Here is a 23,868-nt window from a genome sequence, read left to right as displayed (position 1 = left end):
GGATCCATGGGCTGTGGCCAGTGGTTCAACAAGGCAAAGTGCTCCGTCCTGTACTTAGGCCACAACAACCCCATGCAATGCTTCAGGCTTGGGGAAGAGTGGCTGGAAAGCTGCTCAGTGGAAAAGGACCACTGAGCATGAGCAGCTTGTGCCCAGGCAGCCAAGAAGGCCAACAGCATCATGGCCTGTATCAGAAATAGTGTGGCCAGCAGGGCCAGGGCAGTGATTACCCCCCTCCCCAAAATGATTCTGCAATTCCATGAAAAAGCTACTGAAATTAGAATGTGGTTTTCCCTCTGTTTATGCTTTGTCCAGATTATATGAAATTTTGTATATGAAAAGATAAGGTTAGAAGAACCTACTGTCCCGTATTTTCTTAGGAACTGGGTAATGCACAAGTCTCAGGGTGCTAATAAACCTGTTAACTGCTACTGTATAAAACTGCTGAGCAGTTGGTGATACTTATGTACGGTCAGTACCATGTAAATGAAATTATGGATTACAAAGCTGTATTGGCAGTACATAGAGATTATGAAAAGCTGGAAGAGCTTCTTAAAATAAGTTGATTGAGCTGGGGAAATACAGTATACTGACTAGGAGACTTTCTTACATTATACAAAAATGGTTAAAGAGAGTATGCAATCAGGAATTTGCTCAAGCAAGTGTTGACAGAGATGTCCCAGGAAGTTTAGAACAGATGAAAACGCATTTTAGTCTGGAAGAGAATTTTTCAACATTTAGACACCCGAAAAGTAGCCTGATTTTTTTTCCTTTTAAACAAATAGTAACAATCTTCTATTAACTTTAATTGAGCATTTAGCACTGTTGAAAAGCAGCTGATTTACTTGGCATGTAATATCTGCTATCCTTAAATTTTGTCACTGATGTGGCTAAAATTTCAAGCAACTTTTGAAAGAGTAACAGTGCCAGTGTTCTAGGTAGCACTGGCTTCCTGCTTGCCTTTTTCATTATCTGTGTCAACACTAAGTGACCCATGGTTATTTTCTAAATCATCATCATCAGATCCTCCAAGTCGTTTGAGAGGTAAACTCATCTTTTTTTCACCTGCTTGACCTTTATTTACTGAAAGAATGGAAGATTCCATGGTTCTCTCTGCTGGAGTAGTTGCCACTTTTTCCAGAGATTCCTGCAGCTCATGTCTGAGTTCATCTTCAGAATCTTCAAAATTCCTGTAAAGTAAACCAAGATACTTCTATGAATTCAATATATCTTTGTTACAAAGCTTTCTCCTTTTGAGGCCTTTCAGTTATCTTTTAAACACTTTATAAAGACCCTACAAGCAACACACATAATGTGAATGTTTCTTCTTTCTCTGTGAGATTGTTTACCTGTCTTTGTAAGATGGGAGAACAGGAGCTGCAAAGTCACATTAATACTTCTGCATAACATTTTTAATGACATCCTTGCCATGTGACATAATCATTTACAGAATTAAAAGTTAAATTAGCAGAGTCTGTAAAACAAGTAAGTTTTATTCATGTATGAAATTAAAACAACAGAAGAAAAGGCAATGGAATTTGTCATTTCATTAAAACTGTTCAGTTACATGAATTTTTCTTCTGATGAGCTTGACTTACGTGTCTTCATCATCTGATCTTGGCTCAAGTCGGCCTTCATCAATAGTAACAGCAGAGTATGGTTCTGAATCATCTTCCTTGTTTTCTTTCAGAGGCAACCTAGTTAACCTCCCTTCATTTGTGTATTGGCTACCTATAAAAGTGTATGTAAAGTAATAGCAAACAGGTAACTGCTTGAATGTTTTTGTTGTCCAAATCACAATAACGTAAATACCAGGCTTCTGTTATTCTTGATCACACCTTTTAGTCACACCTGGTGTGTTTGGTAGACCATAACCATGGAACTATAAAAATTAAGTAAGAAAGGCAATCAGATGTTAGTATGTTTAAGTTCCCAACACAGGGATCTGCATTTTCAGTGGAAAACGTAGGGGAGTACTGCTTGGGAAAAACTGAAAAACACAGTTGAATGTAGTTATGGTTACCTAAAAATGCTCACTTTCAGAGACTGAAGGGCAACCCTACCCTGAAGATGGGACAACAATGCTAAGAGTCGTTTCAGTATAAAGACTAATTTCTGTGTGTCATCCAACAGAAATCTGTCAGTCTGGGTAATGTCAGCCTGAGTAGCAGGACAGAACTGGGTTTGAGAGAGCGCCATGTTTGAATAAATCTAACTGATAAAAGCAACAGCAATTAGAATACCTGTGTGACTTATTCTTGCTTTAGTCTTATGAACTGCTGACATTTGTGGAAAGTGGTTTGAATTTAATTTTGTTGGGGCATTTTAGTGTTTTTGTTTCTGTTTTTAATTTACAAGCAATTAAGCTAGTCTTAGGAGAGGAATTTAGTTGGCATGTTTAGCTGGTTTAGCCTTCAGGATGGTGCAGTTTTGTAAGAACTTGTTATGCTATGAGAAAACGTATATGAGGCATAATTATCAGGAGAGTGCTAACTGCACAATTGCAAATGAAAAAGGTATTTCTCACGATCCATTAAAATTGTTGAAACTTGGCATATTTGGCTGCCTTAAAAGTCCCATCATGCAATTACACATTCAAGTAGATTGGCAACTATGCATAAAACCATAATGTCTGGTTACATTTACAGTGTCTTTCTGTGGAAAATACTCTAGGTTTTTTAGCTAACAACTTTGATGCAAAGTAAATGTCATTTTTAAACCAATCTGTTACTTTGGGAAAGTGCATTGTAGTGTGAGTTCAAATCTATTTTAGTGTCAGCTGTATCAGCATGGACCACCTTGTAAAGTAAGACATCACTGTAGTTTCAGTCACCATGTACTACAGTTTACAGCTCTTCTACAGAAATACATGTATTTGTATAAATGTTTTTTACAGGCTTCTTCAACCTTAACAGTTGCAGGGACTAGATCTAGGTTTGTGGTACCTGCCAATATGCCAGCTGTAGTAGCTCACCTCTGTCACCAAAGCAAATAAAAGAATTACATATGAAAGTAATAACCAGTAAGTATGGCTTATCCTTTTCCCTGCTACTGAAAACAGTGACATCCTGAAAGAGGCCTTTCTCTTCTACAGGGCAGAGCAGTGGCTGCAGGGACAGGCTGCCTTTGTTCTTCTACTTAGCCAACTGCTTCTCATCACAGACCATGTGCCAATGGTAGAAGAAATAACACAGTAAAGTAAAACTTGCAAAATTTACAGTAACAAACATCCTACCTGTTTCTTCTCCAAGGTGCATGAAGGAATCATTAGATAGCTCTGCTTTGACTAAGATGTTCAGGAGTGCCCCTGGTGGTGTTCGTTTCCATTGCTTCCTGTTTCGTGGGATGTTTTCAGGCATAACAGTGTGATCAGCTGAAGAACGGCAAGGTTCTCAGGTCACTAAAGCATGAACGTAGCTTGATGCTGTCTTCTGTCAGATTCACACTTTCTAGTTTTGACACTGATTTCTTCCCCTTGGGTAATGCTGAAACCTAGGGTTTGGGTTTTTTTTAGCTTTATGGAATACTCCTGATTTTTTTATACGTATTTGATCTGATTAATACTGTAGAGAAAAAATAGTTGGGACTATTTAGCCCCAAAAAATTTTAACATCAGTTTTAATGTTCAAGTAACAGCTTATTAAGCCTGGAATAGACAGGCCTAAGTCATTGAGCAGTCCTTGCTCTCAAACTTGTTGGCTTCCTGAGGCTGAAAAAGCTTCTCTTTTGTCTAAGACAGAATGAACAAGAAGTGGCATATTAACAATAAGATGGGGAAAGACTTTTTAGCAGGGCCTGTTACAATAGGACAAGGGGTAATGGTTTTCAACTAAATGAGGGGAGATCCATTCTTCACAATAAGGGTGGTAAAATATTGGCACAGGTTGCCCAGAGAGGTGATGGATGCACCATCCCTGAAGACACTCAAGGCCAGGTTGGATGTGGTTCTGGGCAACCTCATCTAGATGTTCATTGCAGTGGGGTTGGACTAGATGACCTTTGAAGGTCCCTACCAGCCCAAACTATTCTATGATTCTAATATTCTGCTTTGTCTTCACTGTGCATGTAAACTCCTCAGATTATTTCTTGTGTGTCTGGGGTTCTGGGAGTATGCTGAATGCTGGAAGAGCTCCTTGGTTTCAGCAAACAGTCACTGGAGATGCCTGGCTGCCTGAGGAGATATGCACTGGTACTGTAAGAAACCTGCCATCGGCCTCTTCTGAAATGGAGCATCCCCACAGTCTCAGCTGTGTGCTCACGCACTTGGGGCTGTGTGGCAACACTAGTTTAGAGTAGCAGTATTAGTAGGAGAGTGGGAAAACAGAACTCCATCACATCCTGGGACGGCGTTGGCAACTGACTGCCCTAGTTCTTGTGTGTCAACTCAAGGCTTGAGGAAGTTGCACAGACTGGCTTTTTTAGCTGCTGTTACCCAGCCCACAGAGTGATTCATTAAATTCAGACCTTTTAATATGTATGAGCAGCACAACATGATTGCGATATTAGACAGAGGGGAAAATGACAACTGCATTCTATGGTTTAACACATACAATAACCTCAGTTATTACGAAGTCCTGCAATTAAAAACTTGCCAGATCATGTGAATATTCTGGTATGGAATTTTTTGGGGCAAGGTCTGCAAGTAGCCTGGCTGAATTTTAGCAGCTCCCTACTTTCACTGAAAACCAAAACTTTCTTACCAAGTTCAATTTCAGCCGTAGCAGGTAATGCAGATGTGACATCAGCATCAGCTAAAAAATTCAGTGGTGTCTGAGGGGCTCCAGCTTGCCAACGTTTTCTGTTTTCTTTCCTATCATCTATGTCATTGTACTCTTACGGGAATTAAAACAGGAGGCAAAGTTACTTCTTTTTAAATAGATTTTAGTATAATTATAATAGTGTGTCATACCAAGAAACAGCTCATCAGATAAACTTGCTGTTTATCTGATAAAGTCTATAGCTTAAGTTACTGAATTTACCTAACTTCTATATAATTTTTCAGGATACTCATTGTTGCATTCACCAAGGAATACCTGTTTGGTATGCAGAGAGTTCTTCCAAAGCTCTTTCCACATGATCTTCATAAACTTCCACCAAGTTCTCCTTAAGATTCTCACCATCCACAAAAGTTAAAGTCTCACCGAGTTTATCTGGTACCTGAAGAAACAATAAGTTACTCTGGAAAGAGAAAATACATACAGTACATTAATCACTTCTCACTTTACTGTGCTTGCCAGCTATCCTCATGTATGCAGAGGAAATATGCGTAATAAAAAGTGAACCAGCAGAACTCAAAAGTCATGTCGTGATTTGTGTATCAGAAGGCTGCACGGGACTGAAGAGATGTGAAACCACAGAATGACAAAATAGTGCTTTAGAAATTAAGACTATACATACTAGAAAAAATTGTATTGTTGACGTTGCTATTACAAATACTTAAAAAATTTTAATACACTAATAAAAATCTTCATAGGCAGCTATTACATGTCAATCAGCCACAAATGTCATTTTAATAAATGAAATCCATAATGTCTGTGGTCTCACTTCGACGTTTTCTAAATATCATCTGGTTCATCACAATATTATTCTAGATTTGTGACACAGTACTAGTGAAAAGAAACAGAAGTATATTAAAACAATTTACAAATTAAATTTGGCATTTGCAGACTAACTCAATTTTGAGATGAATTCTTCCCCTAAAGGCCAGTTTACAAAATTTAAATATCTGCACTCCTTCATCTTTTACCATGTGAAAGATTGACCCAGATATCATACAATTTTCTTCTAAGCAGTTATCCTCTTGAGCAAGGTCAGATCTATGCAATATGTCAACAAATCCTCCATAGGAAGCTTCATTGTAATGAAAGCAGAGGATGAAAGTAATGGAAAGAAAATCTAGATCATGGAGCTACTGTTGTGGTTTCAGATTACTAATGTAAATCCTTTGAATATAACTACCTCTGCTTCTTGAACGCTGTCCTCCTCAGGAACACATACATCTAAATTAATTTCAAACTTTACTCCTCCCTAAAGAAAAAAATCACACACTTAAGTAATTTATTTTATCAAATAAAAACATTTAAATAAATGTACACAATTTATATGGGAGTACAAACTTGAAAAATTATTCTTGTATTGAAAATAACTTTTATTTAACAATATTTTTCTTCTATTTAACAAGATCAGAGTAGAGCAAACTGGACAAAAGGAGACTTCTCTAAATATAGTTTATGGCTATTTTCAAAGGATTGCACCCACTTTTGATTTTAAGGAAAGGTGTCTTTGATAATCATTTAATTCAAATCCTTGCAATACACAGCAGTTGGTTCTTAGAGCTGGTTCTCAATGAGTATTAAAATTTGAATACTGTACTGCTTCTCTGCAATATTTCACAAAAGACCTTTAGTCCACTTCACAATGATCTTATGGTCAGAAACCTTCCTGGTATCATCTTATGTGCATTTCTATTCAATTCCCATCCCCTTCAAGAATTTAAAAAGCACCATAGAGAATAATGTTTTATAACAAAATGTTAGAAATTTAGCATACTGACTTCACTTAAACTTTGACTAAACTTGAGTTCCCATACGCTACTAGTGGAGTTTGGTATAAAGATGAGAGGTAGGGATTGATTACTGTCTGGGAATATCTAAAGGGAGCCTCCCTCAAATTATCAGAAAAGCTCATTTATTTTCTTATTGATTCTATCTTCTCATACAAACTTGCAAACAGTAGACCACTGTCCTGGGTTCAGCAGTAGCAGTCATTTTTCTCCTTCTTGGTAGATGGTGCAGTGCAGTGTTTTGACTTTCAGCTCGGGAACAGAGCTGATAGCGATGTTTTGGTTTGGCCAAGGACTTTGTGAGCCTCATGCTCTGTCGGGGAGGAGGGGAAGCCAGGACTAAGCAGAGACAGGACACCTGACCCAAACTGACCAAAGAGGTATTCCATACCACAGCACGTCATGCCCGGGATGTAAGTGGGAGTTAGGCGGAAGGGCTGGGAGACTGCAGGGTTGGAGGAGGTATGGGTCGGTGCTTGGTCAGGCCTGTGGGGTGAGTTATCAGTTGGCTGGTGGTGAGGTGTTGTATTTTCTTCCCTTGTTATTTCCTTTATCATTGTTATTATTGGTAGTAGCAGTAGTGATTTGTGTTATACCTTAGTTACTAAACTGTTCTTATCTCAACCCGTGGGAGTTGCATTCTTTGCAATTCTCCTCTCCGTCCCTCCGGGAGCAGGGGGAGGGAAAGAAGTGAGGGGAAGTGAGTGAACAAATTGCCTGACTGGGTTTAAACCACGACAACCACTCCTGACTGACTCTCAGGTAACTTGATTTCCAGAGCTACCGTGATAACACAATCATTTGAAATGTACAGACATAAGAAGAAAATGGAAAAAAATACAGCAGTAAGGATGGATACCTTTGTGTTGTGTTTCTTTTCTAAGATTTTTTGGTCTTGCGTATCCTGGAGTCTGACTTGTTTAAAGGTTTTTTCCATGTCCTGGAAGGAGAAAAAAAGCCCAACTTTAAAATGCACTCTTTGGCACTAGAATATGTGTATACCCTGTGAAAAAAAAGACTTGTGTAAGTCATAAATTTAGTCACTGATTCCCTTGTACATATATTTGTCAGAATATTCCATTCTTTGTCAATTCTGGCTTATCTGGCAAAAATAAAAATAGGCCACCTTGCATAAAGTGCAAAAATGATATTTCAGAAACCTGTGTTTGGACAATACAGTACTGTGTCAATAAATAAATGCTACATCTTTTATTTTTTATGATCATATTCAAAATTACTCAGGCTGAACAGTGCAGTCATCCTACACCACGTAAGGCAAACCCTGACTGAAGAATCCTGATAGCTAGATCAGAGCTGCCTTTTCTTCAGATCAGACTGGGAATTTGCAAACTGAGATTAATTTGCATCAATTCAGACTTTTATTCATTTCACTTGAAGAGAAGTGGACTTCTTGTTGCAGAAGGGCATGTGTCTGCAAAGATCATCTGGTGTTCACAATGCCAATATTGCAAAGTAAAAGTGGAACAATTCTGAAACTCCATTCCAGTAGCTGCTTTGGTAGTATTTGATGAGAAAGAAGCGAAGGAGTACTGTAGCTGGAAAGCTTTCACTCTGCCTCTTCCTCTTGCTTCCCCCAGATTTTTTGTTTAAGTAAGGACTCCACATAAAACTGGATTCTAACTTCGGACATGGTGCTACACTGGACTGTCATGAAGTGTTGTATTTTCTGCACAGAATTCTTGTAGAGGTTTGCACTGTGAGTGGCTTCTTCTTAAGTTCACTCAGAGAGCAATGAAAAGAAAAATACCACAAAAAGAAATCAAGTAAAAGTACATCCTTACATTTACAGATGGAAAATAATTACCAGAACAACTCAGGACTCTGCCAAAGAAACTTTCCAAGCTACTCAAGAAGGAAACCTAGGGAGACTTTCCAACATGGTGGAAGGATCAGGTGAGATTTGAGCTTTACCACTCTTCAGATTTGTCACAGAGAGTGAATCAAAGACCTTTAAGGACTTGCACAAAAAATACTGTTTAGACTAGGAGATAGTACCTATACCTGAAGCGATTCTTTTCCTGTTAAAGCTGCATCCTCAGTTTCAGACTGGTCCTCAGCTTTCCCTTGCCTCACAAGATAGGTTTTATCTTGTATTTTTCGATTCTCCTAGGGAACATTTTTATAAAATTTCAATTTCTAATTAAGTGTACTGGCTTAAACAAGAAAAAGGAAGTACGAGTGTGTGTATGTTTGAGCTCTGTTACCTGGTGCACTCCTGCTCTAACTCTGAAATCTTTTATATCGCGGTGGTATTCTTCTCGAATTCTCTGCAATTGTTTCAGGTACTCCTGTTATAAAACAGTGAGGTAGAACACGTGTATTAGAAATACATACAGAAATAACGGTAGCTAAACAAAATACTCTATGAATAGCACACTGTGTATGTATGAGAAAAAGGGATGTATCCTTTCCTGCCAATTTTAAAGACTGCTTGCTACTTCATATTAGAAGACATTTTTGAGTTATAACTTTTCCAGGCTTTAACCTTTTTGAAGCTTTTCAGACTATCTTGCTAGCATAACTGTAGAATTATATCTAAAGCAGCTAATTCCAAGAATAACCTAAGGATTGCCTGATGCTAAGGTTGCAACTCAGAAAGAAAGGACTGGAAATCAGAAGAACAAAAAAATTATGTAGTATATTTTGTATCGCAACCTGCTCCCCGAAATGAAATGAAACCTGGAAATCTTTTATTCCAGAAGCTTCAACATTCCTATGGATGCTCTTTCCTTTTTGCTTTGCTGCAAAACCTTCAAATTTGGCCAAAATATCATTTCTGTGTTAAGAACATCTCATTTTATGAAGAGTCATAACATAGTGTTTTATGAGAGTCTATCCTAATTTGCTCATCTTTCTTACAATTGGACTAATCTGTAAAATTTCTTCCCTTTTTTTGGCATATTTAGTACAGACTTTGCTGAACTAAACAGCAACAGTTGCTGAAGAATGTGTACATGATGAGTATATTGCTGTTCCAAAGTCTGACCATTATGTACAAGTTATTATATTCACCCTTATTTTGGCATTTTTTAATAAATCAGACATAGAAAGATTAAAAGTATTTATGTATGTTCATGTAAGAAAGAAGTGTCAGTTTGTTTTCTCTGTCACCCAAAAGCAAAACCAGGAAAATATATTGCTTCTGTATATAATATTCTCCCAAAGTTATAATATGCCAAGCGAAGTAGGATGCATCACATGGTATTATATCACATTCTAAATGTCATCATATGACTGATGAACAATGAATATACATAAATGAATATTTTATCTGATTTGTGAATGTGAGGCTCTATTGTCCTCCAGCAATAGAGGATCTGTTGTCCTCTGTTCAGTGACGTAACTCCTCCGATCTCAGTTGAAGTGAAACTAAAATCAAGGCCGTGGTTTATGTAATTTTTATGGACATCAACTTTTGTGCAAGTCTTCAGTAGTTTATGTAAGATGGAACCAGATAAAAACAGCTTATATTATCCTAGTGTTCAGATGGAAAAGAATCAAATCTGACATATAAAATGCTATTGTCAAGGAGTGTAAGAAGACATCTTTAAGCAGCTAAGGAAGATATTTCACTTACCTGTTCTTTCATTTCTTTCTTTCTAGATATGTCCTGCTGATGGTTTTTGAGATGTTCTTTCTTTACTTTCTGCTGCTCTATTTGGTCATGATACAGGTCAACAGAGGATGGTCGCAGTCCCTGTGGATGTACAGATATATCCCAGACAAAGGAATTCCTTCACTGCTCACTCAATTCAGTCTCCCTCTCCCACTGAAGAGTGAAGTTAAGTCAAGTGTGTATTTTTCGAAAGAAAAAGTTCCAGTAGAATTTTATATTGCTGCAGTTTTCTATTAGAAGATGAAACCTCAATATGAGTGTTGTGGAGCAGATCAGGGAGTTCGCTAGAGCAGAACTTTCTACCTGTCAGTATTACAGTCTGCTGTTAGGAATCCATCTTTTGGATTTTCATTCATTTCCTCTTACAGATTTTATTCTATGATTCAGTATTTACTTACCAGCTGTTTTTCCACTTTAATCTTGTACTGTTGAGCTTCAAAACGCCTTTGAAGATATTCTGCAGGCCTGAGAGATGTCCATATACTACATTTTATTTCACAGACTCACTATCTTCTGCACAAATAATTCTCTATAGGTTCTATCACATACAAAAAAACCCAGACCTCTCTTTGTACTACAAATATGGATAAAATATGGATAAATATGGCACAACAGTAAAATCAGAAAAAGTAATCATCCATTTCAGGCATTCCCCTTCCTATGACTTCAGTTATATTTGCCTTCTGAAGAGTGCAGCAAAGTCGTTTTATTGATAGATGGTATGTGAAAGTGTTAATGAAAATAAAGATGGTGTTCCTGATCCTCAAAATAAGTGAAAACTGTCACAGTGGAGGTTGTATATTCAACTTTTCTATTTCTTTCTCCCCTGTTTTGTGGTTACTAAATATTTACTTTTTTTTTTTTTTATACAATAATCCGCAGTCACTTGTAAGCTCCCTGATTTCTATTTGGTTTATTTCCTATCTTCGGAATCCATTTATGCCCCAGAAGACTTTGTCCTTAAATAAGGCACTAGAAACTCAGCTCAGACAAGATGTTCTAAAGCTTAACTGAAACATTCTAAACACTGTTGTCATTGAATGAAAACTAACAATTTGGCCAACCTTAAAAGAAGTATCCAGAAGTGGGCAGTATTAAAGATACCTTACCTTCCTTTCTCAAGGCTTTCAAAACTCATCCACACCAATGGCCAATCTTGGAATGAACGGGCTATCTCAAATTTAATAAAGTACCTTTACTTCGTAAGAGAAAAGTTTTGGAGTAAACAAACTGCTAGAGAAAGGGGTGTTGCACCTGAAACTGAAATACAAGCTCTGGAGGGAAAAAAAAAAAACAACATTTTCATGGCCTGCCTTTCACTCTGTTCCCTCAAGTGGAGAGCTGCTTGTGGTCTTTATATTGATCTGATCCCAGAGGGAAAGACAGTACTTATCCTTAGTACAATTAGAAAGTCTACAAAAAGCCTGTGTTTTACTTCTCACACAATAAAATGCTGAGATTGGGGAGACATTTTGATAATGAATGTCAAACATCAGGACAATATATTCAGACGGCACCTCTGGATACACAGAAACAGGAGTTACGTTGTTGCACAATTAACCTTATGTAAGAAAAATAACGAAGACTAAGCAAAGAACAATTACACTGGTTGATCCATGTCCAGTGTTATCTAATCAGGAAGGCTGATAACTCAAAACATGCATGACAGTTCCCCACTAATAAACAGAGAAAAGTTTACCAGTCAAGTGCTGGTGGTGGAGGTGCAACTTGTCCTTTTAGTTTGTAATATTCCTCAACTCTTTGGCTGACATTAGAAAGCTCATAAGGTGCATTAGCCCTCCTCTGCAAGTTGTCAAGCTTATCATAGTAATGACCATAATGGCCATGTGCTCTAGTATTTTCTGGCTCCTCTGCCATCTTAAATCTGGAGGTCTGTGTCTGAAAATATAATAAAACATGTTAATTTACCTGCCTTCATTTGCATCAGTACAAGCTTGAATTAACTTCCTGTCCTCCCCAGTGTAAGTTGCACAGTAATACACACTGGTATGGTATAGTTAGTGTAAGTTTTTCCAAATCCTTTCACATATAAACCAGAAACTTCCTAACTTTTCAGGGCTTTATATAATCTTACAATTGTCATTCCCTTCTCCCCTGTTCCATCAACTCCTGTCATTAAGCAGCAGCCCATATTGTTGCGAGAGTCAATCAGCTTTGTACTCTGTAGTGTCATTGCCCTAGAGTCACTTCATTGTTCTGAAACCTAAAGCACTGAATTTATTTCAGGGAATATCATTTTGATATGTGAGAGCAAGGGGAACCTGGGATGTCGTTTGGGGCAGTGTATGCATTGATTGCTGCTTTCAGGGGATGTAGTTTGGGGCAGTGTATGCATCGATTGCTGCTTTCAGGGGAGCACTGTGGTACTCCACCATGTCTTTCATTATATGCCTGTGGGAGCTTGCCTTTCATTTCTCAACATCCTTACTGTGAGGAAACATCCCTGTGTTTCCACTATCTCTTCTATTTGTCATAGAAACAATGGAGAGAAGGTGCCACTGCATGGCATAAGCATGGTAAGGCATTCACAAACATTTCCATGGTAGAAACACTATACGGTGTATGACAAAAATGCTGAATTTTGCTTATTTTCTTAAATAAATTAAAAAACATCAGAGTATCCCATCCACAGATGATAAACACAGTAACTATTCCTCCCTGCTTTCCCTTTTAGAAACACTAAAACCAGGCTTATCTACCCATGGTATAGTCCAGATTACAGTAGAATATAAATTCCTATCTTTGTAAGAAAATTTTCCACTGGCAGTAATGTTCCCAAGGAAGAGGTAACCTCAAAAAGTGTTTATCTTATCCCTTATTGAAATAAGTTTTACAGGATGGCACCCAGAAGTATGGCAACCCCAAGCAACAGGGAGTACAAATCAGGCCATCCGAATAAATGTAAAAGGATTGAGAGGACTGAGAACTATGACCAGTGGAGCAGGTGCCCTGGTGACTCAGGCCATGTAAAAGCCTGGGGCACTAAATGCCTTTTTTGCCTCAGTCTTTATTAGCAAGACTGGCCTCCTGGAATTTCAGGCCACTGTGACCAGGGTGGAGAGTCTGAAGCAAGGAAGTTGTACCCTTGGTGTAGAAGTATTAGATTAGAGAATACATAAGCAGATTGCCTTGCCTTCTGAAGATGATTAAATATTATGAGAATGTGGATGCACAGTACCTGAAAAATAGGCTGTTGCCCTCTTGAAGGAGGTTTCAATTCATTTCTCTGAAATAATTCCTGTTTCTTGACAGGCACCACCATTCCAGATTCTGGAGAAACTTGGTCCTGGGCTCTCCTTTTCTGAAGTTTATCTGTTTTTTAATAATAACATATGAAAAGGTTCTATTTTGTCTTCTCTATATGATTAGTGATCATGTAGTTGCAAAACACAGTAATGTGCTTATACACAACAGGTTAGGCTAACAAGCTGTCCTTTCACCATCACCACTATGATCATCATGCTTCACACCTCCTAGGAATTCTGCCTTTCATTCTTAGAATGACAGGCTTTTGAAAGCATTATGATTTGTCACACTCATGTAAAGTGTATCTTATTGACTAGTTTTGCAAAGCACACTGAATAAAAAGGAGACATCTATAAACTAAACCACTGATTTCATGCTAGTACCAAGAACAGAAAACAGGAGGTCTGATTCATTGGAGGCTAGGTGACTACCTGCTTAGGCATTCCCTTTCTAAACTTTGGTATTTTACAAATCACTAGAAAATGTTACAGTACTTGTGAAATTTGGAAAGAAGGGATGAAAAGTGAAAAATTCACCTTGTCAGTTCCCCATGTAGGAGAGTACAATTATACCATTCCCGTTTGGTCAGTAAGTATTCTGCAAATACTTAAGCTGCAGTAAGGAAAAATAGTGTCTTTGCTAGCATGAAGTCATTTCTAACTGAGGTTTAAAACTTCCCTCAGTAATGACTGTGAGAGTATCATGTCTGGGAGATAAAATCTATACAAATTATGAGTAATATATGACCATAGATATTTTTAAAAATTACTGATTTAGATGTTCAGGTGCCTCTGTCTAAATTGAATTAGTCCTGAAGGCAGATAATTGAAAATAAGCTGCAAAATAACATGGGTTCCTACACTTCAAAAGAACTTTTTTTTTGGAGGGGGAGGAGGGGAAAGTCTATAGTGTAGTAAAGTAACTACATAGGTTTATTTTCACAAATCCGTTTGAACTGCTTTGATATCCAAAGATAAATTTAAGGAATAATTATGACATACTGAAGAATATAAAATTAGGAAAAGGTCATGCTCCCAGAACTATGCCAGATGTTCAGCAGTTCATACAGAGATAGAATTTAGTCTCATTCATGTTTTCTAAGAATGTACATACATAATCTGGTCTATCAATGAGCACTAAATCCAAATAGAGTTAATTGTCCCTCCCAGTTTAATCTAATTTATAATATTTTGTAAAATATTTTTATTATTTTGTAAAAACATGTTTTGCACAGATTTTTGCATTTTTGCACATAGCTTGGTAAAATTAAGTCAGGATATTTTTCATGTGACAGACTTAAACTGCATCTAGACCAAAGCCTCTCAGTTTTGTAAATTTTATTCTTAAAAGAATTAAGCCTAATGTTTCAGCACTTTCCCACAGCAGCTTTTCTAGCTGAAAACTGCTAATGAGTTAGTCTTAAAGCTGTCTTTTCCTGAACAGGACAGTGATGCACTGTCTGGTGTGTTTCCTCTCTTGCACTTCTCAATTTTTATGTTTGTGCAAAACTCTTGTATCCAAATGTGCAATAAAGGCTGCTGGAAAAAGTTATAGCCATCACATGCATCATAACTAAGAAATGCTAGTGTAGAATTAATGTTAAATAATACTATCATTACCTTGTATCATCTTGGCTCCAGACTGTGATGCTGAAGGACATTTTCTATGTATCACAGTATGACTGAGTTCTTCCTGTATTAGCTATGAGAAAAAAGGTATCTGATTGATAGAACTGTTTGTACTTCTTCAATGCAGTGTTCCCTCAGCAAGCAGCAGTACAGGCACTTACCTCAGGGGGCAAATACCTGAGAATGAGCTTCTGCAAGAAGGGCTTCCTTAGAATAGAATTAATAGATGGTCGATCTCTTGGAGATACTTTAAACAACTGGGAAATTAATATCCTCAGATCATATGAGTAGTTCAGAGACACTGGGTGAAAACGGCCTCTGCAAATCTTCAGCATCAGCTGGTGCAAACTATTGCCTTCAAACTTAAAATGAAAACAGTAAGAAGAGGACAGTAAGTACTGTTGGTTGGAAATGATGGACTAGACACCCGAACTTGAAAAAACGTTCTTGCTGACAGAAGCCCTGTGCTATGCAATCTCCTCATACTTTCTTTCTTACTAACTATAGTTTGCTGTGTAAAATTAATATATCCACTATCTGATTGTATTTTCTGATTACATTCTCCTTGTTTCAATTGCACAACTTAGAAGGTCCAACAGCTTTTGGACCTGGAAAAGTTTTACTCCTACTGTGCTGTCATACAAGAACAGAGAAGCAATTTTTCCAGAATGAAACAAGTTTTATTTTACTAAAAGCTGTCAACAGAGACCTGCATACATAGCCTTCACCTTCAACCAAACATAGCGTTCACCTTCAAAACATCCCTCTGCCTCTGCATTCTGTGTTCTCCCAGGCACTGATCCTGATTTTTAACAACTGAAGCCACTCAGATAAATCAGCACTCTGAATTCAGATCTCTTCATAGGTCAGCAAAAATAATTTTCAAAGCAAATTCTCATTTTATTGACATGGCTGTTTTGAAGGAAGCGTAGCCAAAATTTGCCTTAGCTTCACTTGCGTTTCCTGTCTACATCAGCATCTGGTCCCTGCCTTCAAATAAATGGGCAGCAATACAGAATAAACCACCTAATATTTGTAAGAAGTAACATTAGTGTTTTCTCACTTTGTGAAATCTGAAATTTTCCTCAGCAGTACTCTCTTGCTCTGAGGTCAGCACAGCTGCTGTCCCTATTAGTACTGTTCTTCCTTCAACATCCAAGCTCAGTAAATTGTCAGCTTCTGCTTTGTGCAGGACTGACCCTTTTCCTATTGTTGGGATTAGTCTTCGCTGTGTTTCCTTCTCCACATAATACTCATAGGCTGAGAATTATCTGAGCATCAGATCAGGCTGAGGAAAACACAGCTTCCTGAAAATACTATGTTGGTTATATTCTGACATGAAAAAATATGTTTAGGAAAATGCTTCTGGGGACACAAACTGCTTTCTGGGGGAATGTGGGTTTCAAACTCTTTAATAAATACAGATTGCTAATTTTAAATAAAAATAAGTGAAATTATATGCCAAAATCCTAACCTTGAAGTTTGGCTTTAGTTCTTTTTATTGTTCATCTGCCTTTTGAAAGATTTTAGTATTTATTGAAATACTAAATATATATTTGCTGTGTGTATACACACACACATATATGCAAGTTGCAGAAATGCAGTATAATGCTTTGTACTTTAATATGCACAAAACAGACACACTGTGAAAAATTAAGCACTAGCAGTCATTCTTTAATATCAATAAATAAGCTGAAAGAAAGCCTAACAGCTGACTATGAATACTATTATTACTATAGTTTTTCTAGGCTGTCCACTACCTGTTTCAATAGTATGATAATGATTTGAATCTCTGATACTTACAGGATGCTTTAGTGCACATAGCTCATAAAGCACACAGCCAAGAGACCAAATATCTCTGTGAATAAAAAGGAATTAAAGTTTCAAGGAAAAGACTATAATATTTCCATACATGTAATCAGTACCTCTTCTCAGCTCTCAGTTTTATTAACATTATTGCATCAGAGATTAATAGTGGTGCAAATTTTAATTTTTCTTAAGATGCACTGAAAAGAACAACTGGACATTTCTTTTTAGCTGTGGTACCAATGTTTCTGTGATACCTAACTACATACTGCCATTATCATTGGAAAAGGCACATGATGTAAAGAATACCTGCTTCATATTCCTAGCAGGATGAAGGGCAAAGCTATCTCCAGCTGAGTTGCTAGTTAAGGAGACAATAAGGGAGTAAACTTGTGTGAACAGCAATTAGAGCTGAGATGCTAGTCTTGGCTCCAGAACATTTGGTGTTCATCACACCTCCCACACACACACACAGAGAAAAGGGTGTAGCTCAATCAGCTCCTGACTTTTCAGTGCTTCTCATCTGGTATTTTGTGTTAAGCCTGGGTAAGCCTTTAAAATTCTCAGACATATTTGTCTTTCCTGCAAGTAGCTACTGTGGAGTTCCAGAATTGCCAACCTAGCAGCTTTCCTTCTAGTGTATTTTTATAAATTACAAGTAAGTGTACCAAAAATTCATGACCTTGGAACTGAAAAAATCCATACTTGCATTGGTCACTACATGTTGGAAACACAGAAGGAAATTTAGTATTTGATGAAGAACCAGATAAAGCAAAGGAAAAAAAAATAATCTACTTTACATTTCACACCACTACTAACAAGGAGTATTAAAAGAGGATTAGATTTAAGTTTAAAGTACAAGTAATTTTATAAAAACAAAAAATATATTTATGTTAAGCCTTTAGATGAATCATAACAGATTCGTGATTATTCTAGACACTGTGAGTTAAAATATTACTGAGTGTTGTACAGTATAACACAGTTATTGTATATTGTACACAGTAATACAAGACTTCACAAGGGTGACACATGAAATTCCCAGTGCCCTGCAAAATACTGATTTAAACCATGACATTGCTAAAATAAGTTATCTTGTGCCTGCATGCCCTCACACATAAGCATGTGAAGGAAAGACAGAGACTTACGTTTTATTGTTGTATGGTTGATTTTCACAGATCTCAGGTGACAGATAATAGGGGGTCCCTACACAGGTATGAGCAAACTCTGTAGTGCTAATGAAACACAAAGAACAAAAATGTTTATACACGGAATACATCCTATACCTAACAAAAGTCCAGTTGCTAGAATCAGAATAGTTAGGGCTGGAAAGGAACTTAAGATCATCTAGTTCCAACCCCCCTGCCATGGGCAGGAACACCTACCCTAGACCATGTCACCCAAGGCTCTGTCCAACCTGACCTTGAACACCACCAGGGATGGAGCATTTACCACTTCTTTGGGCAACCCATTCCAGTGCCTCACCACACTCACAGTAAAAAACTTCCTCCTTATACCTAACCTAAAATTCCCCTGTTTAAGTTTAAACCCACTGCCCCTTGTCCTATCGCTACAGGCCCTGATGAAGAGTCGCTTCCCAGCATCCTTGTAGACCCCCTTCAGATATTGGAAGGCTGCTCTGAGGTCTCCACGCAGCCTTCTCTTCTCCAGGCTGAACAGCCCAAACTTTCTCAGCCTGTCTTCATACGGGAGGTGCTCCAGCCCCTTTAGCATCCTACTAGGCTAGACACATCTCTTATTTCATGGCATGTGTTAGCATAACAGAAAAATCATAATATCAGGCATTTTGTTTCCCAGACCTTTTGAACAAGCCCAATCCACAAGCAATTTGCATACTCAGGTTACATTCAGACTGCTCATAACCAGTCCTACCTAGTGTAGGTCACAGACTAATTAAAAAAGGTGCTTACCTGTTCAACTGTCTTGCTATGCCAAAGTCCCCAAGCTTTGCTACCTTTCCATTATTGCTAAGAAAAACATTCTGCAAAAAAACCCAAAACTCACATGTGAAAATTAAACATGGCAGAGCTTCTTAAGCATATTTTTCAAGACAAAAAGTACGCCCTCTCAGTACCAGTTTTACTACCTGTGTTTTTACATCTCTGTGTAAAATCTTCTTGTCGTGAATATGCTTCAAGCCCAAAGAGATCTGCACAAACCAACTCAGAATCTGGAGTGGAAGTTAAAGGGAAAAGATACCTATAAATTCGCGTGAATTTAACGTCCAATAGGGCATCTTACTGAAATACATTAAAAAGATATGATAAAATCTAAAATATGTAGAGCATATACATGTAAAATATCAAAAATAATATTTTTTCAATTAATGCCATAGACTTTTCCTTTCCTTTTTTAGTGCTATCACAAAACTAAACAGAAAGAGATACCTGTTCCACTTTCACCACCCCCATCAGGTTTTCACTGGCTGTGACAGGACAAGTACTTGAACAAAGACTCGCATCAAAGAACAGAAAGAATACTAGACCTTTATTTAGAGATGAGGGAGTTCAAATAACAACTAAGACAGAATTGAGAAATGTCTTCTTAATCCACAGTGGCAGAAGTCATACCACCCAGTTATCACATTTGTACACTTACTAAATGTGGTTCACTAAAAAACAGTATGAGTGGTGACCAAAGGGAGCTATGAAGATACCTGTATACTAAGTAAGCACAAAGGTTTATCCTTTGTTGTTGACATAGAACAGCTCTTAAACATACATTTAATATACATGTGTTTTATTGCACAAGGGCATTCGGACTTAATTTGGAAACAAAATTACAATGTGATTATATGCTTCTCTATTTAGGAAAATTGATGGTCATGAAAGACTTCGATTCAAGTAATAATCTTCTATTCAGTAATGCTTCACATTAAGCGTATGATTTCCTGAATAGGGATGATGCCACAAATGGGACTTTCTTAAGCATACATTAGAAAATATGAAGATATTTTAATGACATAATGTTATATTGGGTAATTTGCTTTCCTTTCTTAATTAGCAAATGTTATCTTTAGTTTCTATAATCTGTTTTTATGTCCATACTTCATTTGCCCTTCTTTGAACATATATTATTTTATCTCATTGTCAAGGGCATTGCATGTATTGGTTTTCTCTTGTGTTTTCATGATCTGTAGTTTTGTCCTATCTTTATTTTCTCTCATGTTCTCCCTACCTCTAGTGTGACTCCCAATAGGATCTTAAAATTCATTATTACTGAAGTAATTCACTTCCAATTGGCTTCTACAGTAAGGAGTTCCTCTTTTACAATTGAAGCAAAAAGAAGAGTCACAATACTACTTCCTTTTTTTTTTCCACTTCTGTGCTTTAGAGTATATTTCCACTAATAGACTGGATACTATTTATGTAGTCTCTACATACATTTTCATTACGGCTGCAAAAGTAGAAAACTATGCATGATTAAATAACCTCAGAATTCAGTACACTAAGTCAAATACATAAGAGAAAATTTCCTTCAGAAAGCTACACTACCATTTAAAAGATAGTCTTTATGGCTTATTAAGTATACTACAAAGTGCAGCCACAATGGAAGGAGCAGTGAGAGGAAAGGGGGATAAAAAATGTCATCAAAATTATAGTAATGAATTAAATTAAGGTCTTAAAGTAGTATAAAAAGCAAGCTGTAAGATTCCATTAAAATTACCAGTTTCTTTAAAACATGCAGTTATTTTAACAGGCCAGAAAAGAAACAGTTGCTAGTACTGGATAAATCAAACCATGTGTTTTACATAGTAAGTCCTTTCCTCTAAAGAGAGGTTCTTTTACCTGGTCCTCGTCAAACAGCACTCCATGCTGCATATTTATCCGCATCATTAAGTCTCCACCATCACAGTATTCCATCACAATATAAAGCTTGTTATTTTCTGAAAAGTATAATTTTTCCTTTATTACTCATTAATACAGCAATAAATTATTTTTATTTTATAAGGTACTTGTTTCAAACAGGGGTAGCTAATCTTCTATCTACTCCTCCCTTTCAAAGAGTAAACGAGAAAAAATGGATACTTCCAGTGAAGCTTGATGCAAAAACTAAGATACAAAAATATATTTAAACAGAGACTTACCAAAATATTAAATACATGAGAAAACTCCCAAGAGACCACACTGATAGAAAGACAGATGTTCTTACAGGCAATGCTTAGCATAATGCTTCATAGTTGGGATTGTTTCCCAATAATTACTAAGTATAGAGTTAGGCTTAGGGGAAAGGTTAGAAGCAGATAGTGTCCAAACAGTAGAAATAAACAACAGGGACTATTTTATATGGAATATCACCCTATTCTTACCACTCTGAGATCCAGAAAACCACCAGATTTATGTGTCCCTTCAAAAATTTACAGTCCTGATCACAGAAAACAATCTGAACACAAACCATAACATTAATTACATAAGGCATTGCTTATGACAGCCATCAGCAGGAAAAATAAATACAGGGAAATAGCTATTATGGAGAACAGACTTTGTTCTGTCTCTTTCAGTCCTGAAGAATTCTGTATCCTTGAGTGGTCCCTCAAAATATTGCTTAAGAAAACAGGCCAACAGGACTTCTTTCTTGCTATACTCAAAAGCTCTCTTCTTTTATTGACTCTCCCAAAAAATTCTCATTAAATTCTGGAGTCCTATGACGATCAAGACTAAAGTTCAGCTTAAACTACGCAGACACTGCAGGATGTAGCATTTATGCCATGATACCTTAGGTCTCCCGCACACACATGAAGAGGGCAAGTGATGACTGAATTTGTTACCTCATGGTCACTTTTAGGACTTGGAACCTGTCCCCACTGGTAAGTAAGAGGTTGAGGATAGGCTTAAGTTTGGGCAAAATTAGGAAGGTTGGTTTCGCTCCTTTAATCACAAAACAAACAAAAATTTTAAGAATAAACCTTGCAAAGAAGCATAGAAGGTTACAATATTTGCATGCTTCATCTTGGCCAGAAGAATTACTTCTTTCTGAGAGGCTTCTTTTTCTTTCACAGGCATCTGCAAAGAATTAAGAAACTATATGCTAGCAATGATATATTTAATTCTTTACAAAAAAAGTTACATTGTTATCAAACCATTCCCACAAATACGAAAAGACAGTGTACCAAGGTGATGCAAAAGCAGGTGTATGCTTGGAAACATACTGGAAGGAGCAAAGTCAAGCCAAATTATGACATTATACAAGCAGGCAAATGTCTGCCTTTAAACTTTTTATACAAATGCTATTACTAAGCCAGCTGATGGATAGAGTTCAACCCTGAAGTTGAACTTCCTTTAAGTACTTGAAGAATAAGGATCTAAATGACTGTATTTCTAATATGGGTGATCTCAAAAGAATAAAAAGACAAAAAGTTCTTCATTTTACTGGTGTTACAAATTTTTGTAACACTTTGGGCAAACTTTGCCCTGTTATGTTAAAAGGAAAACTATTTGGCTCATTGTGATCACACTTCCATCAATATAAGTTCTTAAAAATTCATGTCTCTCAGTATCCATCCATCAAAATGTCCTCTTACATTTATAATAAGTTTCTTAACCTCAGGAAATTAAAAGGTTTAGATAAATGGATCACAGGATTGTGATTTGTTATTTCAGAGGCAATAGTTCCGTTGCAGTTGAATCCGTTACAATAAAATCTGAATTAGATAGTGTCTGGCATTGAACATAGAGAAAAGTTTTTGAAAGAACAAAAACGAGTAAGAAGTAAACACAATTTCAAAATATGTATTTTGTCTATGCTTGTAAAATCCTTATATTAGCACAGAGTACAGTCTTCAGAAAGTTTAACTCTATATAATGAAGATAGAACTACAAAGGAAATAAAATATAACCCAAGTTCATACCCCTGCTGAATGCAATTAACATAATCAGGTAAATAACTGCTGTTACCATCTGGGGTTTGTTGTTTTACCTTAGTTAAATCGATCTCTTTGATAACACACTGCTCATTATCCACTTTTACTTTTGCCAAGAATATTTTGCCAAAAGATCCTTCTCCAATTTTTTTAATGATTTCATATTTATCCATGATGTCTTCACCTTAAAGCAGTGGCTAAAACAAAGAAGTCCCCAAATTAGTATTGCACAATTAGTGCTCTAACAGTCATTTGTGCTATTGAAATAGACACTACCTTTTAAAACTATCATTTTTATCACTGCCTTTTATAGTTTATCAAATTTTTATTACTGCTACTGATCCTTCCTAAAAATGTCATCTCCTGGAAGTCTGCAAATTATTGTGGATCTGAACTTTCAATAAGCAGCAAGTTTACGAGTGTCTCATAAAGAGAAGCTTGAAGCTTAGTTTTAGTACACCCTAAAGTTAAAACATGAGGCAGTAGAAAGTACTATGTGAGATTATATGATTTTGGGACTCATTATTTCCTGAAGTTAACAATACTGTAGAGTTGTTCTTTTAATGAAGGAAAAAAATTAAGTAATGTGCTATTTCATGTTGATTCAGTTGAAACTGATGTGATCTAATGTTGGCAGCAAGATGAACAGCCACTGCGCTCTGCAGGGGACCATAGCCAAGTGCAGTTGGGCACCAGCAGTCCTCTGGAAGCCTCTGACAGAAATGACAATGTCACCAGGTGCCTGCAACATATCCATACGCAAACCTACACAGCTAAACATAAGCAAACACTTTAAACTGTTCTTATTGGTTGGCCTGACTTTTAGAAAGGGAGGTTTGCTAAGATCTAGGTTTTTCCTGCCAGGAAGGCCAGGCAACCTCGGGAGCCCATGCAGGCTCTATGACAGGCGGTTCCTGAGGGCCACTTCGAGGCGCTGGCAGGGTGACCCTCAGGCAGTTACAGTTTAGGTGTTTGGGTCCAAGCCAGCTCCTGTTCGCAGTCGCGGGTGAGAAGCAGCACCTCGGCACAGCTGGGCCTCTCACACCGAGCCAGGATGCGCTGCGCTCCACGGCCTTGCCCCTCACCCGCC

At 37.2% G+C, this 23,868-nt stretch overlaps 1 protein-coding gene across 2 annotated transcripts; it reads right to left on the bottom strand.

The window, feature by feature from the left end:
* Positions 1–283: 283 nt before the first annotated feature.
* Positions 284–22,991, bottom strand: NEK5 (NIMA related kinase 5). Of its 2 annotated transcripts, none has more exons than XM_057400011.1 (22): positions 22,835–22,991; positions 21,825–21,921; positions 20,707–20,804; positions 19,005–19,088; positions 18,829–18,899; positions 18,046–18,132; positions 16,898–16,952; positions 15,256–15,456; positions 15,086–15,167; positions 13,399–13,532; positions 11,899–12,098; positions 10,598–10,664; positions 10,161–10,280; positions 8,788–8,871; positions 8,585–8,689; positions 7,422–7,502; positions 5,959–6,027; positions 5,034–5,178; positions 4,701–4,832; positions 3,229–3,373; positions 1,599–1,706; positions 284–1,190 (listed from the first exon to the last, which is right to left on the bottom strand). In XM_057400011.1, the coding sequence occupies exons 1-22, from the start codon at positions 22,949–22,951 to the stop codon at positions 935–937; spliced, it is 2,538 nt and encodes an 845-aa protein (XP_057255994.1). In that variant the 5' UTR covers positions 22,952–22,991; the 3' UTR covers positions 284–934. The 2 variants fall into 2 exon arrangements, with proteins under 2 accessions (XP_057255994.1, XP_057255995.1); XM_057400012.1 differs by having other exon boundaries at positions 5,034–5,157; positions 22,835–22,990.
* Between the last annotated feature and the right edge of the window lie 877 nt (positions 22,992–23,868).

The sequence above is a fragment of the Pezoporus wallicus genome, unplaced genomic scaffold (genome assembly GCF_028554395.1).
Source record: "Pezoporus wallicus isolate ANWC-B61680 ecotype Strahan unplaced genomic scaffold, APGP_CSIRO_Pwel_v1 scaffold_7383, whole genome shotgun sequence".
Taxonomy (NCBI): Eukaryota; Metazoa; Chordata; class Aves; order Psittaciformes; family Psittacidae; genus Pezoporus; species Pezoporus wallicus.
The sequence above is the reverse complement of the archived record's forward strand: the minus strand, read 5'-3'. Positions and strand labels throughout refer to the sequence as shown.